The sequence below is a fragment of the Sturnira hondurensis genome, unplaced genomic scaffold, assembly GCF_014824575.4.
Source record: "Sturnira hondurensis isolate 20B ecotype Veracruz unplaced genomic scaffold, ASM1482457v3 Scaffold0009719, whole genome shotgun sequence".
In the NCBI taxonomy this organism is placed as follows: domain Eukaryota; kingdom Metazoa; phylum Chordata; class Mammalia; order Chiroptera; family Phyllostomidae; genus Sturnira; species Sturnira hondurensis.
In genome coordinates, this window is record NW_028082350.1 from 621,442 (window position 1) to 647,728 (window position 26,287).

The 26,287-nt window shown below is 37.8% G+C and overlaps 1 protein-coding gene across 5 annotated transcripts in view; it reads right to left on the bottom strand.

Annotated features, from left to right (window-relative positions):
• The window catches only part of USF3 (upstream transcription factor family member 3), a 67,295-nt gene that overhangs the window by 24,360 nt on the left and 16,648 nt on the right, over window positions 1-26,287 (bottom strand). Inside the window, exons 2-4 of one of the 5 annotated variants that reach the window (XM_037057389.1) lie at window positions 4,294-4,409; window positions 2,824-2,888; window positions 858-886 (exon numbers count right to left, since the gene is read on the bottom strand). In XM_037057389.1, the coding sequence (XP_036913284.1) occupies window positions 858-886; window positions 2,824-2,870 (76 nt within the window). In that variant the 5' untranslated portion in view covers window positions 2,871-2,888; window positions 4,294-4,409. Of the gene's footprint in view, window positions 1-452; window positions 522-857; window positions 887-2,823; window positions 2,889-4,284; window positions 4,410-26,287 lie in introns of those variants that run through there. The other 4 variants (XM_037057388.1, XM_037057391.1, XM_037057390.1 and 1 more) reach the window with 4 other exon arrangements.

Here is a 26,287-nt window from a genome sequence, read left to right on the forward strand (position 1 = left end):
AATAGTATTTGTTTTTATCTAGGAGCAAATTTTTAATGTGTAGAGGTAAAAAAATTTAGACTCTTTACCCACAGTAATAAAGGGAAATTCAAAGGCAGAAACTCCCTTCTGGGGAAGAGCAATATGGCTGCAAATGTTCAACACATCTCTCCATAGATAAAATTTTCCCAGGGTCCTTTCTTTAGGGAAAGGAATATATATATCATTTATAATACAGATAGTAGAAATTAACTTCTAATTTTTTTTTAGATCTCAGTGAAGTCCCTGATGGAAAATAAATGTTATAAAATGCACCAAATTGTAAATGTATGCACAATTATGTCTATAAATGTTCATCTGGTTTTGACCTATAATTCTGATGTTTATGATAAAATTAAATATTTATTTTCTACATTTCTTCCTATAATTGAGGACTCCACAACTTAATTTAAGACTGTTCACATTTTAAGTACCTTTAAGATCTACAGCCTGCTGCTCATGTCTTCCCTATTCCTCTAGGCAGCCAGCCCCCTCTGGAATTTCTGCAAAGACACATACTGTTCATTCTATTTAGGAAAAGTATATCTGAAATCACTTAAAACACTAAAATCACTCAGTGGGTGAAATCACTTAAAACTCTAGCTCCAGGGGTATATCAATCCTTAAATTATCTAAATATACTAAATCCAAAGATGATAAGCAAACAATCTTTATAAGCTGCAGAGGTGTTTTGACAACTAAAAATAACAAAGAAATACTTTTCCTAAAACAAATGAATAATGATTCTGTACTTACAGCATAAAAGCTTATAATCGACTACAGCATAATTTTATTTTTAATACAAAAATGTTTACAAACAAAATTTAAATTGTTTCTACCTGCATTGTGTGTCTCCCGGTTTTTCTTTCTGAAACAAAAAGTATAGATAAAAGGAACATGAAAATAATAGAAAAACATTTTCACCACTTTGTATTTTGAGAACCATAAAAATAAATTTTATGCCTTTGTATTTGGTGCATCAATAAGAAACCATCTGAAAAAAATTTTAATATATATTATGGTATGAAAACAACTGCAGACACATCAATATAAATTTAGAATCTACAATTTCTGCAAGTAATTACAATTCCCTATTCTTCTATACCCACAAACCATTGGTAAAGAAATAAATCAATCCATGAAAACTATTTGAAAATATAATTAAGAAGCTAGTCAACTTTCAAAGTGATGTGCCAAGCAGATGAGTCATTGGTTGGGATGTAAATCAATCACTGAAAACTTTAATTTAAAATGTAATTAATGAGCTTGTCAATTCTCAAAGTGATATGCCAAGTAGGTGACTTCTAATGTCTGTTTGCCTTGGCACCCAGGCCAAGGTGGGGGTGGATGTGTAAAGGAAACAGGCAACAGTAGAGAGGAACCTAAAAATTCCCAGGGAGAGAAGAAGTATGGCAGCCAGCAGCACCCACGCACTGCAATTGGCACTTTAGCCATCTTGAGCAGTTAGTTATATACCTTAAGTTATCCAAACTCTTAACTTTTCTATTTTTTAATAGCTTTTTTCTTTTATCAATTCTAGAGTGCGGGAAGGGAGGGAGAAAGAAAGGGAAAGTAACATTGACATGGGAGAGAAACATCGATCAGTTGCCCTTTGCATGTACCCCAAATGGGAACCAAACCCACAACCCAGGTATATGCCCTGACCAGGGATTGAACCTGAAACTTTTTGGTTTGCAGGACGACGCCTAACCAACTGAGTCACACCAGCCCACGACAATCTCTTAAATCTTCTTTTTTCTTTTCATAGTGTGTGACTTTTTTAAGATTTTATTTCTTTTTGGAGAGAGGGGACGGGAGGGAGAAAAGGGGGGAGAGAAACATTGATGCGCAAGAGAAACATTGATCGGTTGTCTCTCACAGGCCCCCAACTGGGGACCTGGTCCACAACCCAGGCATGGGCCCTGACTGGGAATTAAACTGGTGACCCTTTGGTTCGCAGGCCAGTGTGCTCAACCCACTAAGCCACACCAGCCAAGGCCTTAAATTGTCTTAAAAGTTAATCTAAGGCCTTGGCTGGTGTGGCTCAGTGGATTGAGCACAGGCCTACGAACCAAAGGATCGTGCTTCGATTCCCAGTCAGGGCCTATGCCTGGGTTGGAGGCCAGGTCCCAGCAGGGGATGCACAAGAGGCAACCATACATTGATATTTCTCTCCCTCTTTCCTTCCCCTCTAAAGATAAATAAATAAAAATCTTTTTTAAAAAAGCTAATCTACTAAAAACACTGATTTTCCCTTTCAGGCACCATTACTCAATACATTAACATTCTTTAGGAGCTATGCAGTAGGAAAAGAGAATAGTGATTTTAATATTAATGGGGACACTGGCCATGTAATTCTAAGCAGAAACACTGGCCAAACTGCTAGAAATCCAGAAGGAGGGTAATACAAAGAACACAAATAATACTGTTCTGATGTGTGTATTCACATTAATGGTTTCTAACACAACAAAATGTCTAGTCAAATTGACTTCCGCCTATGTGAATTTAGAATCTGCAAAGACTAACACTGTATGCAAATAAGATGTTCCAAAGAAACTATACATTTAGAATAGATTTGGTATTATACTTGTTACACTACTGGCAAAATCAGGAAGACAGGAAATTTTAACTACGTACCTCGTTCCATAAACCTATTTCTCATTATCCACACATATTTTTGAAGAGTAATGGTTTTGATAGGCACCCAAATAAAAGTTCCCTATGGACTACCTATTTAACAAAGTAGGGATTAATCCTGCTTCTTATCTTCTGAAACTATATTATGTTTGAACTGTGGCTACATACCTGTGCTGCTTTTTTGTAGGAGTCTCACTCTCTGTCATTTCTGGCATGGTTACAGTGATAGGAACCTACAAGTCATAGAAAGACACACCAGAAAGTTTAAAATCATTCTACTATCTCAGAAAAATTGGTTAATAGCAATTTGGTTCAAAGACCAAATGCTAACAAAATAAATACAACATAATGAAAAAAGCACTAGAGTAAGTGTTGGGGATAGAAAAAGATATAAGAAAACAGGGTAAAAATATTGTATCTAGCAGACAGAGAATATGGTAAAAGTCAAATGTGAGGTATAGCCAGAAAGTGCTTGAGAAGACTGATGTAGAGAAAGTCTGTTATAGGCTTGGAAGTCAAGAAAAGCTTAAAGGGAATGTGGATTTGAGCACGACCTGGAAAGTCAGGTAAAACATACTTGAGCTGGGAGAGTATGTCCTTTGTTCAGGATACTGTTTGCTCATGATATAAAATTTAAACTGTAACAATGGACTCTCTCTCTGAACACAGAAAAAAACAAAAGTAAAAAAGAGACAAATGTAATATTCCATACATGGAAGCAAGCATCATTCATTTACTCATTTGCTAGACCTCATTCATTTCAAGTTGCTGGAAATCTTACATTATCATTTGAGTATCATTAAAATCTCAGTATGAGTATAAAAATGTTATTTACATTTAAAATTTCATGATAGTGAAGAATGTATGCACTATTAGGAAACACACACGTGTGCCAAAATAGCCTGAAAACAAACACATTAAAATAGTAATCACAGTTACATAAGGCCAACAATAGAGGTGGTTTCTTTCTCTTTCTGACTTTCAAATATTCCATAATAAAGACTTAAATGCTTTTAAATCTCAGGGGTTGACAACTTTTCAAAAGAGTCTACCAAGTTGGGCTACACAGGAGGACATGCAGGTATGACTCCCCATTTTCTCTGAGAGAAAGAAGGCAGCAAGAAAGAAGAAAGCACAATTGTCAAATCTGGTTTTTCCATTTCCTAGCTGGGAAGTCCTGGCCAAGTTATATAACCTCTCAGAACCTCAGATGTTTCATCTACAAAATGGATCATAATCATAGTAACTAGATCACTGGGTTATTTCATGAAAGGAATGAAAGAATGCTGGGAGAGCACAATAGCATGGTGCCTAGCAGTAAGAAGAAGTCAGTACATGCTATCATGAATATTAATGAGGTATTTCGGGTTAAGGCTTTAGCCATGAGAAGGAGCTAGAAGGGTCCTGGCAAATAAGCAGAAGTAAAGGCAGGGAAGGTGATGACGGGAAGTGCTGACAGGAGCAGCCTGAGAAGAAATGTGTGCTTAAGACCTATTTCTAACAGCTTATTCCACGTTCTTCTGAACACTTGTGAAGGAACACTTGTGAAGGTACATATCTACCTAAAAGCATCACGCTCACATTAGATAACCATATAATGTGGGACATGTAAGTAAATAAATCCATCACCTTTCTCACCCAAGGGCTTGCAGAATTTCTTCACTTTTGATTCCTAGCTTCCAACGCCTCCTGTTTCTGATCCAAATCTATCATCTTCTGCCAGAAGATGGTCTATAAGTTATGCTTTCTTCTTACTACACAAGAGAAAAATCAATAAATGTTCATAGCAGCAAGTAAAACAAGAACTGGCAATCTATGGCACACAAGCATATTTTTGCTTGCAAAATAATGAATGTACCGTATTTTGCCATATATAATGCACTCCTGTGTACAGTGTGCACCCATGTTTTGGGCCCAAAATTTCATGAAAAAAATCTTTCCTTTTAATTTTTTCATTTCACTTTATATTTATTTGTATTTAGATCATTTTTGTATCATAAAGAAATTTTAGCATTTATTTTTTAACATATTATGATACAAGAAATTTTACATAACAAATAATTATAAAACACAAGAACAAATACAAGGTATTTCAGGTACTATCCATGTATAATGTGCACCCTTATTTTTCCCTCAAACATTTGTGCAAAAAAAAGTACACATTACACACAGCAAAATACGGTTAGTTGCTTTCAAGTCACCTTCCCATGGCTTACCCATGTTCCACTCCCACAAAGACTGTAGTACTGCAGCTATAAGACAGTTGGTCCTCAGGTGGTTCCTTTTCCTTAGGCATGCTCACTACCCCTTAGGTTCCCAGTGTCCTCCACCTAGCTCTTACACTAAGACCTGTCCTTAATTCTAAAACTATCTTGCCTTCAGTCTCCTACTCCTCCACCCCTCTTCTCTGAAAGCTTACTCAAGGACCTTCCACTAAGGCAGTGACACTAGGGAGACAGTCTCAGACCTGTGCACTGCATGAGCTCTGTAAACCAAAGTTAATTTTAGGCCAAATTGAAGAATTAAAAGCATGTATTTGAACAAAAAGAGCTGAGGCTCAGGAGACAGATTCAGGTAGCACCCTTAATTTTGTGCCACCAAAACAAAGGAGAGGCTGTTTTTTACAGTTAAAAATTCCCACCAGGTTCTGAAATAGGTCCATTTTAGGTAAATGAAGCATCCAAATTATGCAGCTCTGATTGGACAGGGCAGGTCTCAGTCCTTTGGTAGAAAGACTAAACCAGGATTTCCCTGCAGTGCATAGTACGAAGTAGAGAGTTCAGGTCTGAGGCTCTTCCCAGCATAGAGCACACAAGGAGCCCTTGTCGGCAAAGGGCTACTAGACTCTCATTGTCCATAACATGTGGGCCCTTGGTAGACCACAGGGAGTCCATTTCAGCAAACAAATCTCTTCTCCAGGTTCACATCAAATGAATCTTTTCTCTCAGGGTACACAGCTTTAAAAATGTATAGATTTGGGGGCTTCATCCCAGCCAAATGAGGCACTGAGTAGGGCCCAGGAATCTGTATTTTCAACAAGGTCTCTGGGTGATTTTCCTTTCCATCTCCTTATCATTCCCCCTTTTCCTTCACCTCCTCCTTCTCTTACTTTTTCCCCTTCCCCCTCCCTCCCTTCCTTCTTCCCCTCCTTCCTTCTTTTTTTTGGGGGTGGGGAGCAAAAGTGTTTGAGAAACTTAGTTCCATCTTAGGGCAATGTTTCCTAAATGTCCTTGATAAGAATTTTCAGGCCCTGGCTGGTGTAGCTCAGTGGATTGAGCTCGGGCCTACGAACCAAAGGATCAAGGTTTGATTCCCAGTCAGGGCACATGCCTGGTTGCAGGCCAGTTCCCAGCAGGGGACACAAAAGAGGCAACCATACATTGGTGTTTCTCTCCCTCTCTCGTTCCCTTTCCCTCTAAAGATAAATAAATAAAAATTTAAAAAAAAGAATTATCAGGAGGTGCTATTTAAAAACACAAATAAATTCTCAACCCATCCCAGACCAAATGAACCAGCCTTTAAGCAAGAAATTTCAATCTCTAAAGGAGGAGTCTAAAATTGAATAAGTGCCCCAGGTGATTCTTATCAGGAAAATTTGGAAGCAGGCAAATATCTTTAATTGGTAAAATTTCCAGCACTATATCCTATTGTAGGAAAAATTACTTGGGATGTGGCATGATAGTTGACCACATAATACTATGTTTAAACCTGTAAAGTTAAATTTTCCTCATACCCATGAGTCAACATTTGGTCATTAGCATCAAGTTTTATTAGGTAGAAGTTAGAAACTGTAGGAGAGGGAGGACCTGGAAGGGGGTCCATAGTGCTTACAGAAAAAGCTCATAAATAACTTTGATTAACTGCTTGCAGGCCAAGTATCTGTTTTACATCAGGATGACAAGAGGTGGTCTGGAGCAAGTAAGGATCTGAGTTTACAGACCTCCACCCATACCTATGCTAAGGAAGTAAGTATGCACCACCTTTCCTGCCAAATGAGTATGTAACTTCCTGGCCCCACCCCGCAAACTAGGTAAATCCTCAGGACAAAGAGACCTAAAGCCTATGCTTCTCTTGCCCACCTTGCCTAGGCCCTTTCTCTTCCCTGAGAATGTATTACTTCTAAACTCTGCCTATAAACTAATCAGCTTGCTAATCTTTAATTCTTCACTGAATTGGCAAGAAAAACTGAGCCTTCCACAAAAGTTCCAGTTGTTCCCCTGAAGCACTTTTGAAAGTCTGCAGCTTCATGTTACAATTAAGAAGCAAGAAGTAAAAGTTCTATATTTCCTAAACACCTGGAATCTTGAAAGTAGATGATACCAGAGGCCTATCACATAAGGAAACACGTTCACTGCACTGTGGTGAAAGCTGCTTCAACTGAAAAAGTTACACAACTGCTATTAAAGTTGTACTCCTGATATTAAAATTGCATTCCTAACATTAGAAAACATTTTCTGAAATAAGTAACTATATAATATTGTCACAAATCTTTGTCCACTCACTAATTTAATCTTCTAATAAATGACACTCTTCATACAATATTTATATAACGATATACAAATATACCCTTTAAAATACAGCTGGCGAACACAAGGCCCACAGGCCACATCCAGCCCTCCACCTTGTTTAATCTGGCCCAGCACCGTGTTTCTACCCAGCAACAATGCCGAGCTCTCACTTAACTGTTACGGAGTAGTTACGTTTACACAGTCCTAAAATTACATTCGGCCCTTTGAAGGCAACCTAGATGCTGATGTGGCCCCCGGTGAAAATGAGTTTGACACCCCTGCTTTAAAATATTTAAAGTGCTATGGACAAGAAGAAGAGGTTCTATAATCAATCTAAGTAAGAGAATCCGAAAAGGGTGATCTGATTATAAATGCCTAACAGGATAGGTCAGGTACCTGGTCAAACCCTAGGCCTACAAAAGGTTTATCTTTGCCTTACGCAAGCCTTGTCCATTATTCTTGTGAATCTAGGTTAAAAAACCTTTGAAATGCCAGGAGTAATTCTCTTTTCCAGACTCCTTTGAAGAATACCCCCCCTTAAGGGAACACATAATCTTAACTCTATGGTAATCCAATCAGAGATTCCCCTGCTTTGCTTTGTTTCTCCTTCCTGTAATCTTGTGATGTTCCCATCTTAATTCCAAGTGTATAAAAGAAACTGCAAAAGTGTCACTCTCTAGAGAGTTTGAGATCTTGCTTCCTAGTATGTCCTCAGTGTGGCTCAAATAACCTCATAAAAATTCTCTACAGGTTTGGACATTCTTACATTAATAATGCTGTAATTTTTTTTTTTTTTTAATTTCAAAATGGGCCCTGGCCGGTGTGGCTCAGTGGATTGAGCACCAGCTTGAGAACCAAAAGGATGCTGGTTTGATTCCCACACAGGGCACATACCTGAGTTGCAGGCCAGGTCCCCAGTAGGGGGCACAGGAGAGGCAACCACACATTGATCTTTCTCTTCTTCTCTTCCTCCCTCCCTTCCCCTCTGCCTAAATATAAATAAATAGAATCTTTTAAAAAACAACTTCAAAATGTTACATTAGTAATCTATGAATTATTTTTCATGGTAAGAAAGGATTACTTCTGAAATTAGTCAAATCCAATGGTTTTCAAAGTGTGGCCTTCAGTTCACCTGCACTAAAATCACATCTTTTAGCCCTGGCTGGTGTGCTGTAGTGGATTGTGTGCTGGCCTACAAACCAAAAGGTTGCAAGTTTGATTCCCAGTCAGGGTATACACCTGTGCTGCAAGCCAGGTTCCCTAGTTGGAAGCTTTCGAGATGCAACCAATTGATTTATCTCTTGCACATTGACCTTTCTTTCCTGGTCTTTTTCCCTACTTTCCCCTCTCTCTGAGAAGTAAATAAAATTTTTAAGAAAAAAAAGTTTAAAATAAACCACATCTTTTAACATTTTTTCCTCTTGAGGTAAACCTTACACTTAATAATATGCCCAAATCTAAAATGTAATATTCTGAGTTTTGATAATTGCACACACCTATGTGACCCAACCCCTTAACTCGATATATCACCAGAGAAAAGTTCTCTCATGGTTCTTCCTAGTCAGTTCCTTCCCCTTCTCCCAGAGGCAACCAGAGTTCTAACTTTTTTAATATATATTTTATTGACTATACCATTACAGTTGTTCTATTCCCCCCTTCATTCCCCTCCACCCTGCACACCCCTCCCCCACCATCCCCCCGATTTAGTTTATGACGTGCCTCAAGTTCTTTAAATTCTATATTTTCCCTACTATTCTTGCCCTCCCCCTTATCTATTTTCTACCTACTGTCTATGCTATTTTCTGTACCTTCTCCCTCCTTCTCCTCCTCCCACTCCCCTGTTGCTAACCCTCCATGTGTTCTTCATTTCTATGGTTCTGCTCCTGATCTAGCTGTCCTCTTGGTTTGCTTTTGTTTTAGGTGTGGTTGTTAATAACTGTGAGTTTGCTGTCTTTTCACTGTTCATATTTTTCATCTTCTTTTTCATAGATAAGTCCCTTTAACATTTCATATAATAAGGGCTGGGTGATGATGAACTTCTTGAATTTGATCTTAGCCGAGAAGCACTTTATCTGCCCTTCCATTCTAAATGAAAGTTTTGCTGGATAAAGCAATCTTGGCTGTAGGTCTTTGGATTTCATGACTTGGAATACTTATTTCCAGCCTCTTCTTGCCTGTAAGGTCTCTTTTGAGAAATCAGCTGACAGTCTGATGGGAACTCCTTTGTAGGTGACTGTCCCTTATCTTTTGCTGCCTCTAGGATTCTCTCCTTCATTTTAATCTTGGCTAATGTAATTATGATGTGCCTTGGTGTGTTCCTTCTTGGGTCCAACTTCTTTGGCACTCTCTGAGCTTCCTGGATTTCCTGGAAGTCTATTTCCTTTGCTAGACTGGGGAAGTTCTCCTTTATTATTTGTTCAAATATGTTTTCCACTCATGGCTGTTTCTTTTCCCCTTCTGGTACCGCTATAATTCGGATGTTGGAATGTTTAGAGATGTCCTGGAGGTTCCTAAGCCTCTCCTCATTTTTTTGAATTCTTGTTTCTTTATTATTTTCTGGTTGGATGTTTCGTTCTTCCTTCTGGTCCACTCCATTGATCTGAGTCCCAGTTTCCTTTCCATCACTATTGGTTTCCTGTGCATTTCCCTTCATTTCAATTAGTTTAGCCTTCAAATATTCCTCTAATTTGTGACTATAATCAACAAGTTCTGTGAGCATCCTGATGACCAGTGTTTTGAACTGTGCATCTGAGAGGCTGGCAATCTCTTGGTCGCTTAGAGTTATGGACTCTGGGGCTTTGAGTTCTTCTTGAGCCATATTTTGGACTGTTTGTGCCTGTTATGTATGTGGAGTAGAGCCCTAGGTGTTCATCAGGGCAGGGCAACTCAGTCACTGGGTTGTGACGCTATATGTGGGGGCGGGGTCAAAGGAAATCAATGAAGGTCTCCTCTGCCTCCTCCCACCGCCTGCCGCTGGGGCCGCACGGTCCTTCTCACTGCTCACTCCTCTGCTGATTTATCTGCATGCGAATGTGTGACCGTGCTCAGCCTGCCCCGCACCCTTACTGGGTCTGCACTGCTAACCTGGCTCCCTGCGCGCCTGGGTCGTCTGGGTTGGGGGATCCTACCTGCCGACTCTGCTCTATTGTTGCCTCCGCCCCTCTTACTGGTCCCGGTTGAACGGTTTGTTGCTGTCGGACTTCCGTATAGTTCAGTTTTCTGTTCTTTGGCTGCGTCTTTGTTTACTAAACCTTTGTTGTATTCAAACTTGGTTGTGGGAGAAGGCACAGTGTTTCCACCTATGCCTCCATCTTGGCAGAAGTCCTAACTTTTTTTTTTTACCTCAGAACTTCATAATGCATTAATTGAAAGGTCTATTTTGTCAAGCTCTCACTCTGCAGAGCACTTTTAAAATTCATCCAGTAGTTTGTTACTTTTTATTACTGAGTAGGAATATGTGACATTATGTTGATTTAAGTTTGTTTACCCATTTTTCTGTTGATGGGCATCTGGACTGTTTTCGTGTTTTGGTTATTATGAATGAAACTGCTATCCATGAACATTCTTGTACGTGTAAGACTTTTTGTGGATGTAGTCTTCCATTTCTCTTGGGTAAACAACTAGAACTAGAACTGCTTATCAGATACCTGTGGTTCCATGCCTAGGTATTCACCCAAGAGAAACAAAAGACTATATCCACAAAAACACTTACACAAGAATATTTAACACACTTTCCCCAAAGTGACAAGATCATTTTGCACTTCCACCCACATTGTGGAAGACTTCTGCTTGCTCCATAGCCTCACTAACTGGGTTTTCTCAGCCTATTAACTTTAGCTATTCTGGTGGGTATATGGTGCATAGTTTAATTTTCATTTCCTGATAACTAATAATACTCCTTTTTATGCACATATCAAGTGCATCTGTAGAGCTTCTTCTGTCTGCTCATAACTTTTGTCAAATTTTTAATTAGATTATCTTTTTATAGTTGATTTCTAGAAAGTATATATTCTGAGTTGTATCTTCTGGATACCGATCCTTTGTCTGAAATATATTTTGCAAATATTTCCTCTTATTATGTGGCCTGCCTATGCATTTTCTTAATTGTGTCTTTTGGTAAATAAACATTCTTGATAAAGTATAACTTATCAATTTTCTTTTATGATTATTCCTTTTGGTGTCCTGACCCAAAAACCAGTAGCCATCCCCAAGATATTCTCCTATGATTGCTTCTAGAAAGTATATAATTAATTAATAATTGTCATATTTAGGTCAATAATACATATTATTTATGGCATGAGGGAAGAGTCAGAGTTCTTTTTCATATGGGTATGAAGTTGTTCCAACACTATTTGTTGAAAATATTTTCTTTCCTTAACAGCATCTTTATTAAAAGTCAAATGGTCATATTAAGCGTGGTTCCATTTCTAGGCTTACTATTCTGTTGCTGTCTTTTCTCATCTATCATTATGGTATTACCACACATTCTTGACTATGTATATGTTCAAAATACACATTCCCACCCCTTACCACAGACTTAATGAATCATATTCATGGGAGGGAGGGGTCCAGGAATATGCAGTTCTAACAAGCTTCCTAGTTGATTCTTATATACCCTCAAGTTTGAAAGTATTATATTACTTTAATACTCCTACTTCTAGAATTGACCCAAATCTATGAGCTCACAAAATTAAGGTCCACACAGAAAGAGCAGTGACCTTGGAATTAGGAAACCTGAGCTCTATTTCTAGCTTTGCTACTCAATAGCTAAATACCATTTTATTTACCATAACTTAGGGCCTACATTTCTGCACATGTAAAACAAGAGAATAACACTGGAGTCAATCATTCAGATATGAATTGAGTACCACAACTGCCTATCAGTGACAGATATAAAGATGAATAAGGTAAGTCTGCCCTCAAGAAGAATGTAGTCAGGGTTATCCAAAAGAACTTGCAGCAATGGAAATACATTGTATCTATGCTACCCATATGGTCACCACAAATCATATGTAGCTATGAAGTGTTTGAAATGTGGCTACTGAGGCCATGAAATCAAATTTTTACTTTTATATAATTTTAAATAATTTAAATGGAATAGCTACATATGGATAGTGCCTGTTGTATTAGTGAGCACAGGGAGTAAAAAAATAAGTAGAAAGATGAAAAATAATGAGTTCACAAATGTCAGTTCCTGGTATTGACATTGTCCTACAGCTACATCAGATGTTACCAGTGGGGGAGGCTGGGTGAAGTGTACATGGAGTGTTTGTACTGTGTTTCAACATCTTCTGAATCTATAATTATTTTGCAATAAGTTTTTTAAAAGTAAATTTAAAAATTGGTGTTACTTCAAAGATTTAATAATAAAATATTATTATATTATTATTAAAATAAAATAATAATGCTACATGAGCACAAAGCATCGAGCATGTTTCTTTTGGAACTGAAAAGGCTAAGACTTGGAGAATGTGTAGGATTTTGCCAGGCAGAGATGGAGAAGAAAAGCATTTATGAGATAGAAGGAAAAGCAATTGCAGGAGCAGTGCAGTGAAATTTAAAAAAGCCTTGTGAGACTGAGAATTGCACCAGCAATATCTGAAACATGGGTGGGAGGGAAAGGAGGAGAAGTGAGGGCAGTAAAAGAACTTGGATCAGATAGTCAAGGAATTTTCTTCATTCAGTCAATGAATGTGTTCAGATTTTATCTTAAAGATCAGGGGTTCTTCAACAGTGGTCCACAGACTAGCACTGTTCTGTAACAAAGTCCCTCCAGTCTACAGTAAAAAAAACAAAGAAACAAAAAACAAAGTAAGTAATTTTTCATTGATATATAACTTACATACAATAAGTCACTAACTTATTAGGCTCACTGCTCAATAAATTTTTTTAATAAGAAATAATTTTGAATTTTTTTTAAAGATTTTATTTATTTAATATATGCACCCAACATAGGAGCACCCAAATATATAAGAAAAATCCTAGAAGACTTCAAGAAAGATATTGACAGCAACACAATTATAATAGGGGATTTTAACACCCCACTGTCAAAAATGGACAGATTTTCCAAACAAAATATCAACAAAGATATAGCTACACTAAACAACACCCTAGATGAAATGGACTTGACTGATATATACAGAGCCCTTCATCCCAAAGAAGCTAAATACACATTCTTTTCAAATGCACATGGAACATTTTCAAAGATAGACGACATGATAGGACACAAAATGAGCCTCAACAAATTCAAGAAAATTGAAATCATACCAAGCATTTTCTCTGACCACAAGGGACTGAAATTAGAAACCAACCCCACAGGAAAAAGCCCAAAACACCCAAAATCATGGAGACTGAATGGTATGCTATTAAACAACAAATGGGTCAAGACTGAAATTAGGGAAGAAATCAAAAAGTTTCTGGAAACAAATGAAAATGAACTCACAACAACCCAAAACTATGGGACACGGCCAAGGCAGGCCTGAGAGGGAAGTTCATAGCAATACAGGCTTACCTAAAGAAAACAGAAACATTTCAAACAAACAACCTAACCCGACGTCTGCAAGAACTCGAAGAACAACAACAAAGACAGCCCAGAGCAAGTACAAGGAAGGAAATAACCAAGATCAGAGCAGAATTAAATGACATAGAGACTAAAAGCACAATTCTAAGGATCAATGAATCCAAGAGTTGGTTTTTTGAAAAGATAAACAAAATAGACAAGCCTTTAAGTAGGCTCATTAAGAAAAGAAGAGAGAGGACACAAATAAACACAATCAGAAATGAAAGAGGAGAGATTACAACTGATACCACAGAAATAGAAGGGATTGTAAGGAATTACTATGAAGAACTGTATGCCAAGAAATTTGAAAACCTAGGTGAAATGGACAAATTTCTAGAAAAATATAATCTTCCAAAACTCAATGAAGAAGAAGTAGAAAGCCTGAACAGACCAATAACAGCAAATGAAATTGAAGCAGTAATCAAAAAACTCCCATCACACAAAAGCCCCGGACCAGATGGTTTCACAGGAGAATTCTACAAAGCGTTTAAGGAAGAGCTAACCCCTATTCTTCACAGACTATTCCAAAAAATCCAAAATGATGGGAAACTCCCAAACTCTTTTTATGAAGCGAGCATTATCCTAATTCCAAAACCAGAGAGAGACACAACAAAGAAAGAAAATTACAGGCCAATATCACTGATGAACATAGATGCTAAAATCCTCAACAAAATATTGGCAAATCGCATCCAACAATACATCAAAAAGATCATACACCATGACCAAGTGGGATTCATCCCAGGGATGCAAGGATGGTTCAATATCCGCAAATCAGTAAATGTAATACACCACATAAACAAAAGCAAGGACAAAAACCACATGGTCATATCAATAGACGCGGAAAAAGCTTTTGATAAGGTACAACACCCATTTATGATAAAGGTACTCAGCAAAGTGGGAATAGAGGGAGCATTCCTCAATATAATAAAGGCCATATATGAAAGACCTACAGCCAACATCATACTGAATGGGCAAAAACTGAAAGCTTTTCCACTAAGATCAGGAACAAGACAAGGTTGTCCACTTTCACCACTTCTATTTAATATAGTATTGGAAGTTCTAGCCACAGCGATCAGACAAGAAAAGGAAATAAAAGGCATCCAAATCGGAAAGGAGGAAACAAAACTGTCACTGTTTGCAGATGACATGATAGTGTACATGGAAAATCCTATAGACTCTACCAAAAAACTGCTGGAACTAATAAATGAATTTGGCAAAACAGCGGGATACAAAGTCAATATCCAGAAATCAAAGGCATTTCTGTATACTAACAATGAATCAGCAGAAGCAGAAATCAAGAAAAAAATCCCATTCGATATAGCAAAAAGAAAAATAAAATATCTGGGAATAAATCTAACCAAGGAGGTTAAAGACCTGTATGCAGAAAATTACACAACACTGAAGACAGAAATCAAGGAAGACACAAACAAATGGAGACGTATACCGTGTTCATGGATTGGAAGAATTAACATCATCAAAATGTCCATACTACCCAAAGCAATTTACAGATTCAATGCAATACCTATTAAAGTACCAATGGCATATTTCACAGACATAGAACAAACACTTCAAAAATTTATATGGAACCATAAAAGACCCCGAATAGCAGCTGCAATGTTAAGAAAGAAGAACAAAGTAGGAGGGATCACAATACCTGATATCAAACTGTATTACAAGGCCACTGTAATCAAAACAGCCTGGTACTGGCATAAAAACAGGCACATAGACCAATGGAACAGAATAGAGAGCCCAGAAATAAACCCAAATCTCTACAGTCAATTAATATTCGACAAAGGGGGCAGTATCATAAAATGGGGTAAAGATAGCCTCTTCAACAAATGGTGTTGGGAGAACTGGACAGCTACATGCAAAAAAATGAAACTCGAGCACCAACTTACATCATACACCAAAATAAATTCAAGGTGGATAAAAGACTTAAATATAAGCCATGACACCATTAAAGTCCTAGAGGAGAACATTGGCAGGAAAATCTCAGATATTTCACGCAGCAACATTTTTACTGATATGTCCCCTAGAGCAAGGACTATAAAGGAAAGAATAAACAAATGGGATCTCATCAAAATAAAAAGCTTCTGCGCAGCTAAAGAAAACAGCATTAAAATAAAAAGACAACCAACTGTATGGGAAAACATATTTGCCAATGATACCTCAGACAAAGGTTTAATCTCCAAAATATACAAAGAACTCACACGACTTCACTCTAAGAAGACAACTAACCCAATTAAAAAATGGGGAAAGGACTTGAACAGACACTTCTGCAAGGAGGACATACAGAGGATCCAGAGACACATGAAAAGATGCTCAATATCACTAGCTATCAGAGAGATGCAAATTAAAACTACAATGAGATACCACTTTACACCGGTGAGAATGGCTATCATAAACAAAGCAATAAACAACAAATGTTGGAGAGGGTGTGGGGAAAAGGGGACTCTGGTCCACTGTTGGTGGGATTGCAGACTGGTACAACCATTATGGAAAACAGTATGGAATTTTCTCAGAAAACTAAAATTGGACTTGCCTTTTGACCCAGCAATTCCACTGCTAGGATTGTATACTAAGAACCCTAAAACACCAATCCCAAAGAACCTATGCACCCCAATGTTCATAGCAGCACAATTTACAATAGCCAAGAGTTGGAAGCAACCTAGATGCCCATCGGTCAATGACTGGATCAAAAAACTACGGTACATATACACAATGGAATTTTACGCTGCAGAAAGAAAGAAGGAGCTCCTACCTTTTGCAACATCATGGATGCAACTGGAAAGCATTATGCTGAGTGAAATAAGCCAGGGGTTGAAGAACAAATACCATATGATCTCACCTTTAACAGGAAGCTAAACAACAAAACAAACAAGCAAGCAAAATATAACCAAAGACACTGAAATAGAGAACAGGCTGACAATGACCAGAGGGGAGAGGGGAGGGAATTTCAGGGGAAATAGGGGAGGGATTTAGAGGAACACATATAAAGGATACATGGACAACAACTGAGAAGGGTGGAAATGGGAGGGAGGGGGGAGCATGGGGGTGGGATGGGATGAGAGTAATAGACACAAAACTGTACTTGAAAAATAATAAAATAAAATAAATTGGGGGGAAAAAGATTTTATTTATTTATCTTTAGAGGGGAAGGTAAGGATAAAGGGAGAGAAATATCAATGTATGGTTGCCTCTCACAAGTCCCCTGCTGGGAACTGGCCTGCAACCCAGGCATGTGCCCTGACTGAGAATTGAACCTCAATCGTTTGGTTCGCAGGCCCGCACTCGATCCACTGAGCTACACCGGCCAGGGCTTCAATAAATGTTTATATATGAATACACACCCATGTAACCACCACTTGGCTCATGATATGAAACATTACCAGCATCTCAAAAGGCTCTCCTGAGGTCCCTGCCACTTAATCCCCTGAAATTTCATTAAAAATATGAATTCAAAGAATAATATATATTTCAAAAAAACATATACAAATGACCAACAAGTATATGAAAAGATGCTCAACATAATTAATCATTAAGAAAATGAGGTCTCACCACTCACCTGTTAGAATATTATCAAACAGTCAAAGTGTTAGTGAGAATATGGAGAAAAGGGAACACAGTGGGAATGTAAATTGGTATAGCCAATATGGAAATCAGTATGGAGGTTCCTCAAAAAATTAAAAGCAGAACTACCATATATTGAGCAATTACACTTCTGGGTATACCCAAAGGAAATAAATCACTGTCTCAAAGAGATATCTGTTCTCCCACTCATTGAAGCATTATCCACAGTAGCCAAGATATAGAAACAACCTAAGTGTCTACTGACAGATGTGTGGATAAAAAATATATTCTATAACAATGGATCCAAAGTATGAAATATTACTCAGCCTTTAAAAAAAATCCTGACATTTGTGACAACATCAATCAGCCTGAAGGATATTATGCTAAGTGAAAAAAGGTGCAGAAGACAAGTATTTGATGATCTCACTTATATATGGAAAATGAGAAAGTCAAACTCATAGTAACAGAGGTTGGAACAGTGGTTATCAGGGGCTAGGAAGTGGGAGAAATGGGGCAACATTGGTCAAAGAATACAAACACTCACTTATAAGATAAATAAGTTTTGCCGATCTAATGTAAATGTAGCATGGTGCCTGTAGTTAATAATAAGCTATTGTATACTGGAAATTTGCTAAGAGAGATCTTAAGCATTCTCACCATAGAAGGTAACTGTGTGAGGTTATGGATGAGTTAATTAGCTTGATTATGGTAAGCATTTCACAATATATACATATATCAAATTATCATGTTGTAAACTTTAATATACACAGTTTTTGTCAGTCATACCTCAATACAGCTGGAAAAAATATATGTCCTATTGAAAAGTGTGTGATTGTCTCATACATTGCTGGGGGAAATGTACAATGGTGTGTCACTCTGGAAAAGTTCAGCAGTTCCTCAAAATATTGAACACTGAGTTCCCTTATGGTCCAGAAATTCCCCCTAAATATACACCCAAGATAACTGAAAGCACATGTTCACACAAAAATTTGTATGTGAATACTTGTAGCATCAATAATCATAACAGCAAAAGAGTTGAAACAAGCCAAATCTCCATCAAATGATGAAGATAAACAAAATGTGGTATATCCACACAGTGGAATATTATTCTTTTTAAAGACTTTATTTATTTATTTCCAGACAGAGGGGAAGGGAAGGAGAAAGAGAGCGAGAGAAACATCAGTGTGTGGTTGCCTCCCGCACAACCCTCACTGGGGACCATTTGGTTTGCAGGCCTGCACTCAATCCCCTGAGCCACACCAGCTAGGGCTTGAATTTTTTTTTTTTAAGATTTTATTTATTTGTCTTTATAGAGGAAGGAAAGGAGAGAAGGAGAGAAATATCAATGTATGGTTGCTTCTTGTGAGTCCCCTGCTGGGAACTGGCCTGCAACCCAGGCATGTGGCCTGACTGGGAATCGAACCGCGATCGTGTGGTTCACAGGCCCGCGTAGGGCTTGAATATTATTCAACAATAAAAAGACATAAAGTACTGATACATGCTACAGCATGGGTAATCCTTGAAAACCTGTTAAGTGAAAGAAGTCTGACACAGAAGCCACATATTATATTGTTCCACTGATATGAAAGGTCCAGAACAGGCTAATCCATTGGGACAGAAAGTAGGTTAGTCCTTACCTGGGGCTGAGGAGGATGGGGAATGAATGGCGGGGAAGAGGGTATATGGGTGTTTTGGGGGTGATGAAATGTCCTAAAATTAGACTATGATAATGGTTGTATGACTCCCCAGATATACTAAAAACCTTTGATTTACACTTTAAATGGGTAAACTTTGTGGTACATGAATTATATTTCAAACAGGCTATTAAAAAAAAAAACTTTGATAGAAGTCTCATCAGGTAATTTGAAATTCCCTACCCAGTCATCTTTTTCATCATTTTATACATCTGCTTTCTTTCAGCATACAATTTAAAAATTTTATTTAGTTACCAACCATCCCCAATTTCCCCAATACAGAGACAATGTGAAGCCACCAAAAGTAGTACTGACCCTCATTTATGAGAAAACATGGTCTAACTGCTCAAGGGCAAACTGTGTTTTCTTCTCATTGGGAAGCAAATTCGTGGTAAAGATTAATTTAAATAGTGACTTTAGATACAATGAAAAGCCTAATCTTATCATAAAATTTTCAAGTTAGAATTAAAGTATCTTAATTGAAAATAATTTACAGTACATTGCTTATTTGTCTAAATTTGAGGAAAGACCTTTCAACCTTTACATTTAATTCTATTTGGATGCTGTTTAATGCATTCCTATGTATTTGGTAACTATTTAAAATGTCTTATGGGCCCTGACTGGTGTAGCCCAGTGGGTTGGGTGTCATCCACACCCCAAAAGGTCACCAAGTTGATTCCTGGTCAGGGCTCACGCCTAGTTGCAGGCCAGGTCCCCAGAAGGGGGCCTGCAAGAGGCAACCAAAAGATGTTTCTCTCCCTCCCCATCTCTAAAAATATATAAATAAAATATTTAAAAATATATTTAATGGAATGGCTATGTAGATACGCAGTTCTTAAATGTGTTCTATTCCTTTATGTAAGATCTCTAGTAAATTCTTAGTCTTCTCCAATCAAAGTGACTTTCCCTACTAAACTAAAATATGATCAACAAAAATTATAACACAACAAAGCTTAAATCCCCAGTCTGGGTTACAAACATTATACCACCAATCCATTTTACACTCACAAAAAGATATCTACTTATTTTATCACCATACTTTGTTTTTTTCTTACAACAAAAGTAATATATGCCTAGAAACCAAAACAAGGCATAAAGAAAAAAATTAAAACTCTTGATCACATCACTCAACAGGAATCCACATGAATCAACATTAACATTCTTATGGATTTCCTTGGAGATTTTTTTCTACTTCTACACACATCTGATTTTTTATCATTGTTAGACCATAAGCGATGTTGTATTCTATTTTTACTAAAGGTAGCATTTTTCCATGTCACTAAATATTCAAAATTGTGACTATAACATTTATGTTTAATATCTTAGATATACAAGGCCTGTCCAAAAGGTATCCAGCCACATAATATGAAAAACAGAAACATTTATTGAAGAAGATATAAGATACAAGAAACATGGTACATGGGACAATGATGCCTCAGTCCCCTTCAAAGTAAGCTACACTTTGGGCCCTGGTTGGTGTAGCTCAGTGGACTGAGGGCGGGCTTGTGAACCAAACAACCATGGTTTGATTCCCAGGGCACATGCCTGGGTTGCAGGCCAGTTCCCAGCAGAAGGCACATGAGAGGCAACCATATATTGATATTTCTCTCCCTCTCTCCTTCCTTTTCCTTCTAAAGATAAATAAAAATCTTAAATAAAAAAAAAGTAAGCACCTTGGGACCTCACACACTTCTCCCAATAATCGCCATCAGCTGCCCCATCGTATTTCCCTGAATCTCACTGACGGTCTGAAATTTCTTCCCTTTCCGAAGTGATTTTAGTTTTAGGAAAAGCCAGAAGTCATGGGGCACCAAATCTGTGCTATAGGGGGTGTGAGTCACCTGGGTGACTTGATGTTTCAGCAAAAGATTGCATGAGACATGATGCATACCTCCTGAATCACCCAAATAGTTTCCATGGAAGAATGTTCAAGCTTAATGCAAAATCGGATGCAGATTCATTGCTCAATTCACTCATTTCGAATGGGATGGCCACACGGTACACCTACACAGACTCACTCAATAGTGTCTACTGCCCCCACTGACTAGTACAGTGAAGTCATCAGTTTTCATGCATGTATATTTCAGTCCACTGTCCTTGGCTGCCAGGTTACATTAATGTTGCACAAACCATTCTCTTTATATTAACAGTGGCTGAATTTTGGGGGGACAGACCTCGTATATATACTAATTTCTATCATCTTCTTTAGTGCTTTAGATTTTGTTGCTCTTTGTATTTTGATGTAGGAGATACTGCCTGCATTCACCTTCTCCAGTATTTTAAGTTAATAATCTTCTACCTAGAATGTCCTATTACCTGGTCTACCTGGTTCAACTCATTAAATCTTTTTTAAAAAATTTATTTATTTAATTGTTGTTCAAATACAGTTTTCTGTCTTTTACTCCCATCTCAGCCCACTCCAACTCATTAAACCTTGACATACAAGTATCTGTATTACACTTCAGGGATAGTGCAGGGATGCTTTTACCACCCAAAGGAATCCCTCCCCTACGTATGTGGTTTCAGCAGCTGCTTTTTCCATCTCGGTGGGAACTTGAGGAGTTGTTTATGAGTGTGCTGTGTTGTCTCTGTTTTGTGTAAGTGTTATCACTGCTAATCTCTTTTGCTATTAAAGAAATCTTACATCCTTTAACACTATCTATTAGCTCCTTCCTGTCGATGTGTCACAATTATGCTTGGTGCAATCAATCATAGAGGTTCATAATGCCAACCAAGAAATACTATGACATATACAAGAATATAAAATAATGAAATCCTGCTACTAGAGTTTCCACCATGAAGTTGAATCTAACTATATCTTAAGAATAAGAAATCAGCAAAAGCACAATTTTCTGAATAGTTTAATTTTTATTTTTAAACTATATTAGTAATCTATATAAAAATTATCTTTGACATGTAATTGATATATAGCATTATATTTGGTTCAAGTGTACAACATTATGATTTGATATCTGTATATATATGTGGAATGATAACCACAATAAATCTGCTTAACACCCATCAACACACAAATACCTTGAAATGAAAACTTTTAATATCTACTCTCTTAGTAACGTTCAAATATATAGTACAGTATTATCAAAAATAGTTTTTGAAGAGTATAGAAATGTTTCAATTTAATGGAAAAGTTACTTAGCTCTTCAACCACACTCTTCAGGACTAACGACTGTGAAGAGTTTGGCATTTGTTAGACCTTTTCTTTGCGCTTGCCCATGTAAACTATAAATACTTCTGGCTCAGAAATTATACTGTCACCAAATTCAAAGAGAACTCCATGCTTCCAACTCACAGGTGTCCAACCCACAGCCCACAGGCTGCATGTGGCTCAGGAGGGCTATGAATGTGGCCCAACACAAAATCGTAAATTTACTTAAAATCATTTTTTGCTCATCATTTTTCACTAGTGTTTGTGTAATGTGTGGCCCAAGATAATTCTTCTTCCATTGTGACCTAGAGATGCCAAAAAGGTAGACACTCCTGCAAGAGTAAATCAGGTCAAATACATGGTGACAAAAGAAGACTTGATTTGGGGTGGTAGATATATAATACAACATATAGATGATGTATCACAGAATCGCACTCGAAACTCATCTAATTTCATTATCCAATGTCACCCTAATAAATATAATTAACACCAAAACATTTTACAGTCAACCTCTATATTTAAACACAGTTTTAAAAGACTTTTTTTTTGTTTGAAGTGTTTTTCAAAATTCTCAAGCTTTGCATAATGTTGTCAGTTATTGAAACATTAGAATTCTATTTGTGTTATCATTTATATTTTTAAAGTTCTAGTTAAATCACAATTTAAAATCTCTAGGTAAAATGCTCTAAGTATATATGTTGACATTTGTTTTAAATACATGTAATTTAAAATAAGCAATTGCTTTTAAAAAATAAATAAAAGTTCAATTGCAAAAATAATCCTTGCTCTCTGTAAAAAGTTTTAACAGCACACATGTATATAAAGCACCAATGCCCCTCTGCTTTTAACAGTCTAGTGGTATCACTTCCAGACATTTTCCCTATGTATGTCCAAGCACTTACTTATGTCCTTATTAGCAACTGTTACACTGAAGGAGCAGGACATGCAAAATGCAAATAGGATAAAATACCTCCCACTGCCAGTTCAAATCTTGTCTGTGGGGTGATCCTGCTCCTCTGATAAAATTTAGCACAGATCCCATGATTTTAGTGGTTACAATTATATAATAAAAATCCTCTAATCATTTCTAGTCACGAAATAATCCATTGGAAATATCTCAATACATTTCCTTCTATGTGGGTAATGCCTCTGCCCACCCAGTCTCTTACACTCTCTCCCCATCTTCCAACTTCTACCTCTGTCCTCACAATTCCATTCTCTTTCTGCTGAAGTATCCTTCCTTGCCCATCAGGAAGGTCTGGGCAGAATGCCCAGATCAGCTCCCTCCTCACACATTTTGGACCCACATTTGGTCCATAAAAATATATACTTCTTTAAGGCAACAACTCCTAGATATTTATCCTACAAGTATATTCATGTATATGCAGAAGACATTTATTCAAGGATATTTAAGTAGCAAAGACAAGGAAGGAGACTGATGAAATACATCACAGTACTCTGTTGAACCATGTCCCAGTACTCTGTTGAACCATTTGGAATTGCCCATATTTGATCTTTTCTGCCTCTAGAGACTGCAATTTCAGATGTTTCAATTTAATAGGTCTACTTATACAATATAGTTATATGTACTAATAGATCAATGGACAGAGAGACAAATGTATAGTATGCACTGTACTGTGTCTCTCCCAAATTTCTATGTTGAAGTCCTAACTCCCAGTACTTTGAAATGTCACTATAGTTGAAAATAAGGCCTTTAAACAGGTGATTAATTTACAGTTCGGTCATGAGAGTGGGCTCTAATCCAAAGACTCATAAGAAAAGGAGATTGGAGGGGATGTGGGTACGGGAGACTGAATAAAAGAGGGTGAAGAGGCTAACCAAAGAATATACATGCATTGCCCATGGACACAGACAACAGTATGGTAAAGGACTGTGGAGGGATAAGGGCTTGGGGCAGTGCTCCGTGGAGGTGGGTAAAGGGTGGGGACATGGGGGACATCTGTAATAGTATTAACAATAAAAAGTAAAAATAGACTTCCAGCCAAGATGGAGGCATAGGTACATACACAGTGCCTCCTCAAAAAACCAAAAGGAGGACAACAACAAATTTAAAAACAAAAAATAACCAGAACCGAAAGAAAATCCAACTATATGGAAGTGTGACAACCAAGGAGTTAAAGAAGAAACATGCACCCAGACCAGTAGAAGGGGCAGAGAGGACTTGTGGCAAAGCAGCAGCTGGAAGACCAGGGAGGCAGCAGCTGGCAGACTGGGTGGCACTGGGTGGTCCCACATTTGCATGCGGATAAACATGTAGGAACAAGTGGGGAGCCAGTCAGACTGTGTAACCCAGGGTTCCCATGTGAGAAAATAAAGCCTCAAACCTCTGACTGAAAACACTTGAGGGGGTTGAGGTGGCAGCAGGAGAAACTCCCAGACTCACAGAAGAGTTTATTGGAGAGACCCACAGGGTTCTAGAATGCACACAAACCCACCCACCCAGGAATCAGCACCAGAAGGACCCAAAATGCTTGTGGGTAGCAGCAGAAGTGACTGAAAGCCAGCAGAGATGGGAACAAGCAGCATTGTTCCCTCTCAGACCTGTCCCCCATAAACAGTGCCACAACACAGCAATGTGGGTTGCCCTTCCCTTTACTAGGTAACAGGCATACCAACACACACAAAAAATGGGCCAAATGAAAGAACAGATCAAAGCTCCAGAAAAATTGCAACGAAGAGATAGTCAACCTATCAGATGCACAGTTCAGAACACGTGATCAGGATGCTCACAGATATGGTTGAGTATGATTGCAAAATAGAGGAAGAAGTGAAGGTCATGAAATATGAAATAAAGGAAAATGTACAGGGAACCAACAGTAATGGGAAGGAAACTGGGACTCAAATCAATGATTTGGAGTAGAAGGAAGAAATAAATGTTCAAACAGAACAGAATGAAAAAACAAAAATTCAAAAAAATAAGGAGACGCTTAGGAACCTCTCGGACAACTTTAAACGTTCCAGCATCCAAATCACAGAGGTGCCAGGAGAAGAAGAGGAATTGAAAACTTATTCGAAAAAGTAATGAAGGAGAACTTCCCCAATCTGGCAAAGCAAACAGACTTCCAGGAAGTCCAGGAAGCTCAGAGTCTCCCAAAGAAGTTGGACCCAGGAAGCAATCACCAAGGCACATCATAATTAAATTAAACAAGATTAAAGAGAAGGAGAGAATCTTAGAAGCAGCAAGAGAAAAGAAAACAGTTATCTGCAAAGGAGTTCCCATAAGACTATCAGGTGATTTCTCAAAAGAAACATTATAGGCAAGAAGGGGCTGGAAAGAAGCATTTAAAGTCATGAAGGCAAGGACCTACACTGAAGATTACTCTATCCAGCAAAGCTATCATTTAGAATGGAAGGGCAGATAAAGTGCTTCCCAGATTAAGGTCAAGTTAAAGAAGTTGACCATCACCAGCCCTTATTATATGAAATGTTAAAAGAATTTATCTAAGAAAAGGAAGAAGATAAAAACATATGTACAGTAAAAGGACAAAGAACTCACAACTATCAACAACCAAACTTAAAAAATGAAGCAAGCAAACAACTAAAACAGGAATAGAATCACAGAAATGGAGATTACATGGAGGGTTATCAGCAGGGAAGGGGAGGAGGGTAATGGAGGAAAAGGTACAAAGAATAAGTAGCACAGATGGATGTAGAAAATAGACAGGGGGAGGTTAAGAATAGTATAGGAAATGGAGAAGTCGAAAAGCTTATATTATGACACATGGACATGAACTAAAGGGGGAGGGGATATGCAAAGTGGAGGAGAATAAAGAGAGGAAAATGGGACACTGCAATAGCATAATCAATAAAATATATTTTTAAAAAATAAAAATAAAAAATAAAGTATAATGTTCTAAATTTTTTTTAAAAAGAAAGGAGACTAGAACACAGACCACACAGACATAGGGACAACCACTGGGGGACACAGTAAGAAGGCACCATTTGTAAGTGGAGAGAGGCCTCAAACGAAACCAAACCTGCTGACACCTTGATTTTGGACTCCTATCATCCAGAACTGAAAGAAAACAATTTTTTTTAAGCCACAGTCTGTGGCATTTTGTTATGGCAGCCCTGAACTTCACACACACATGCACGCGCGTGCACACACTATACG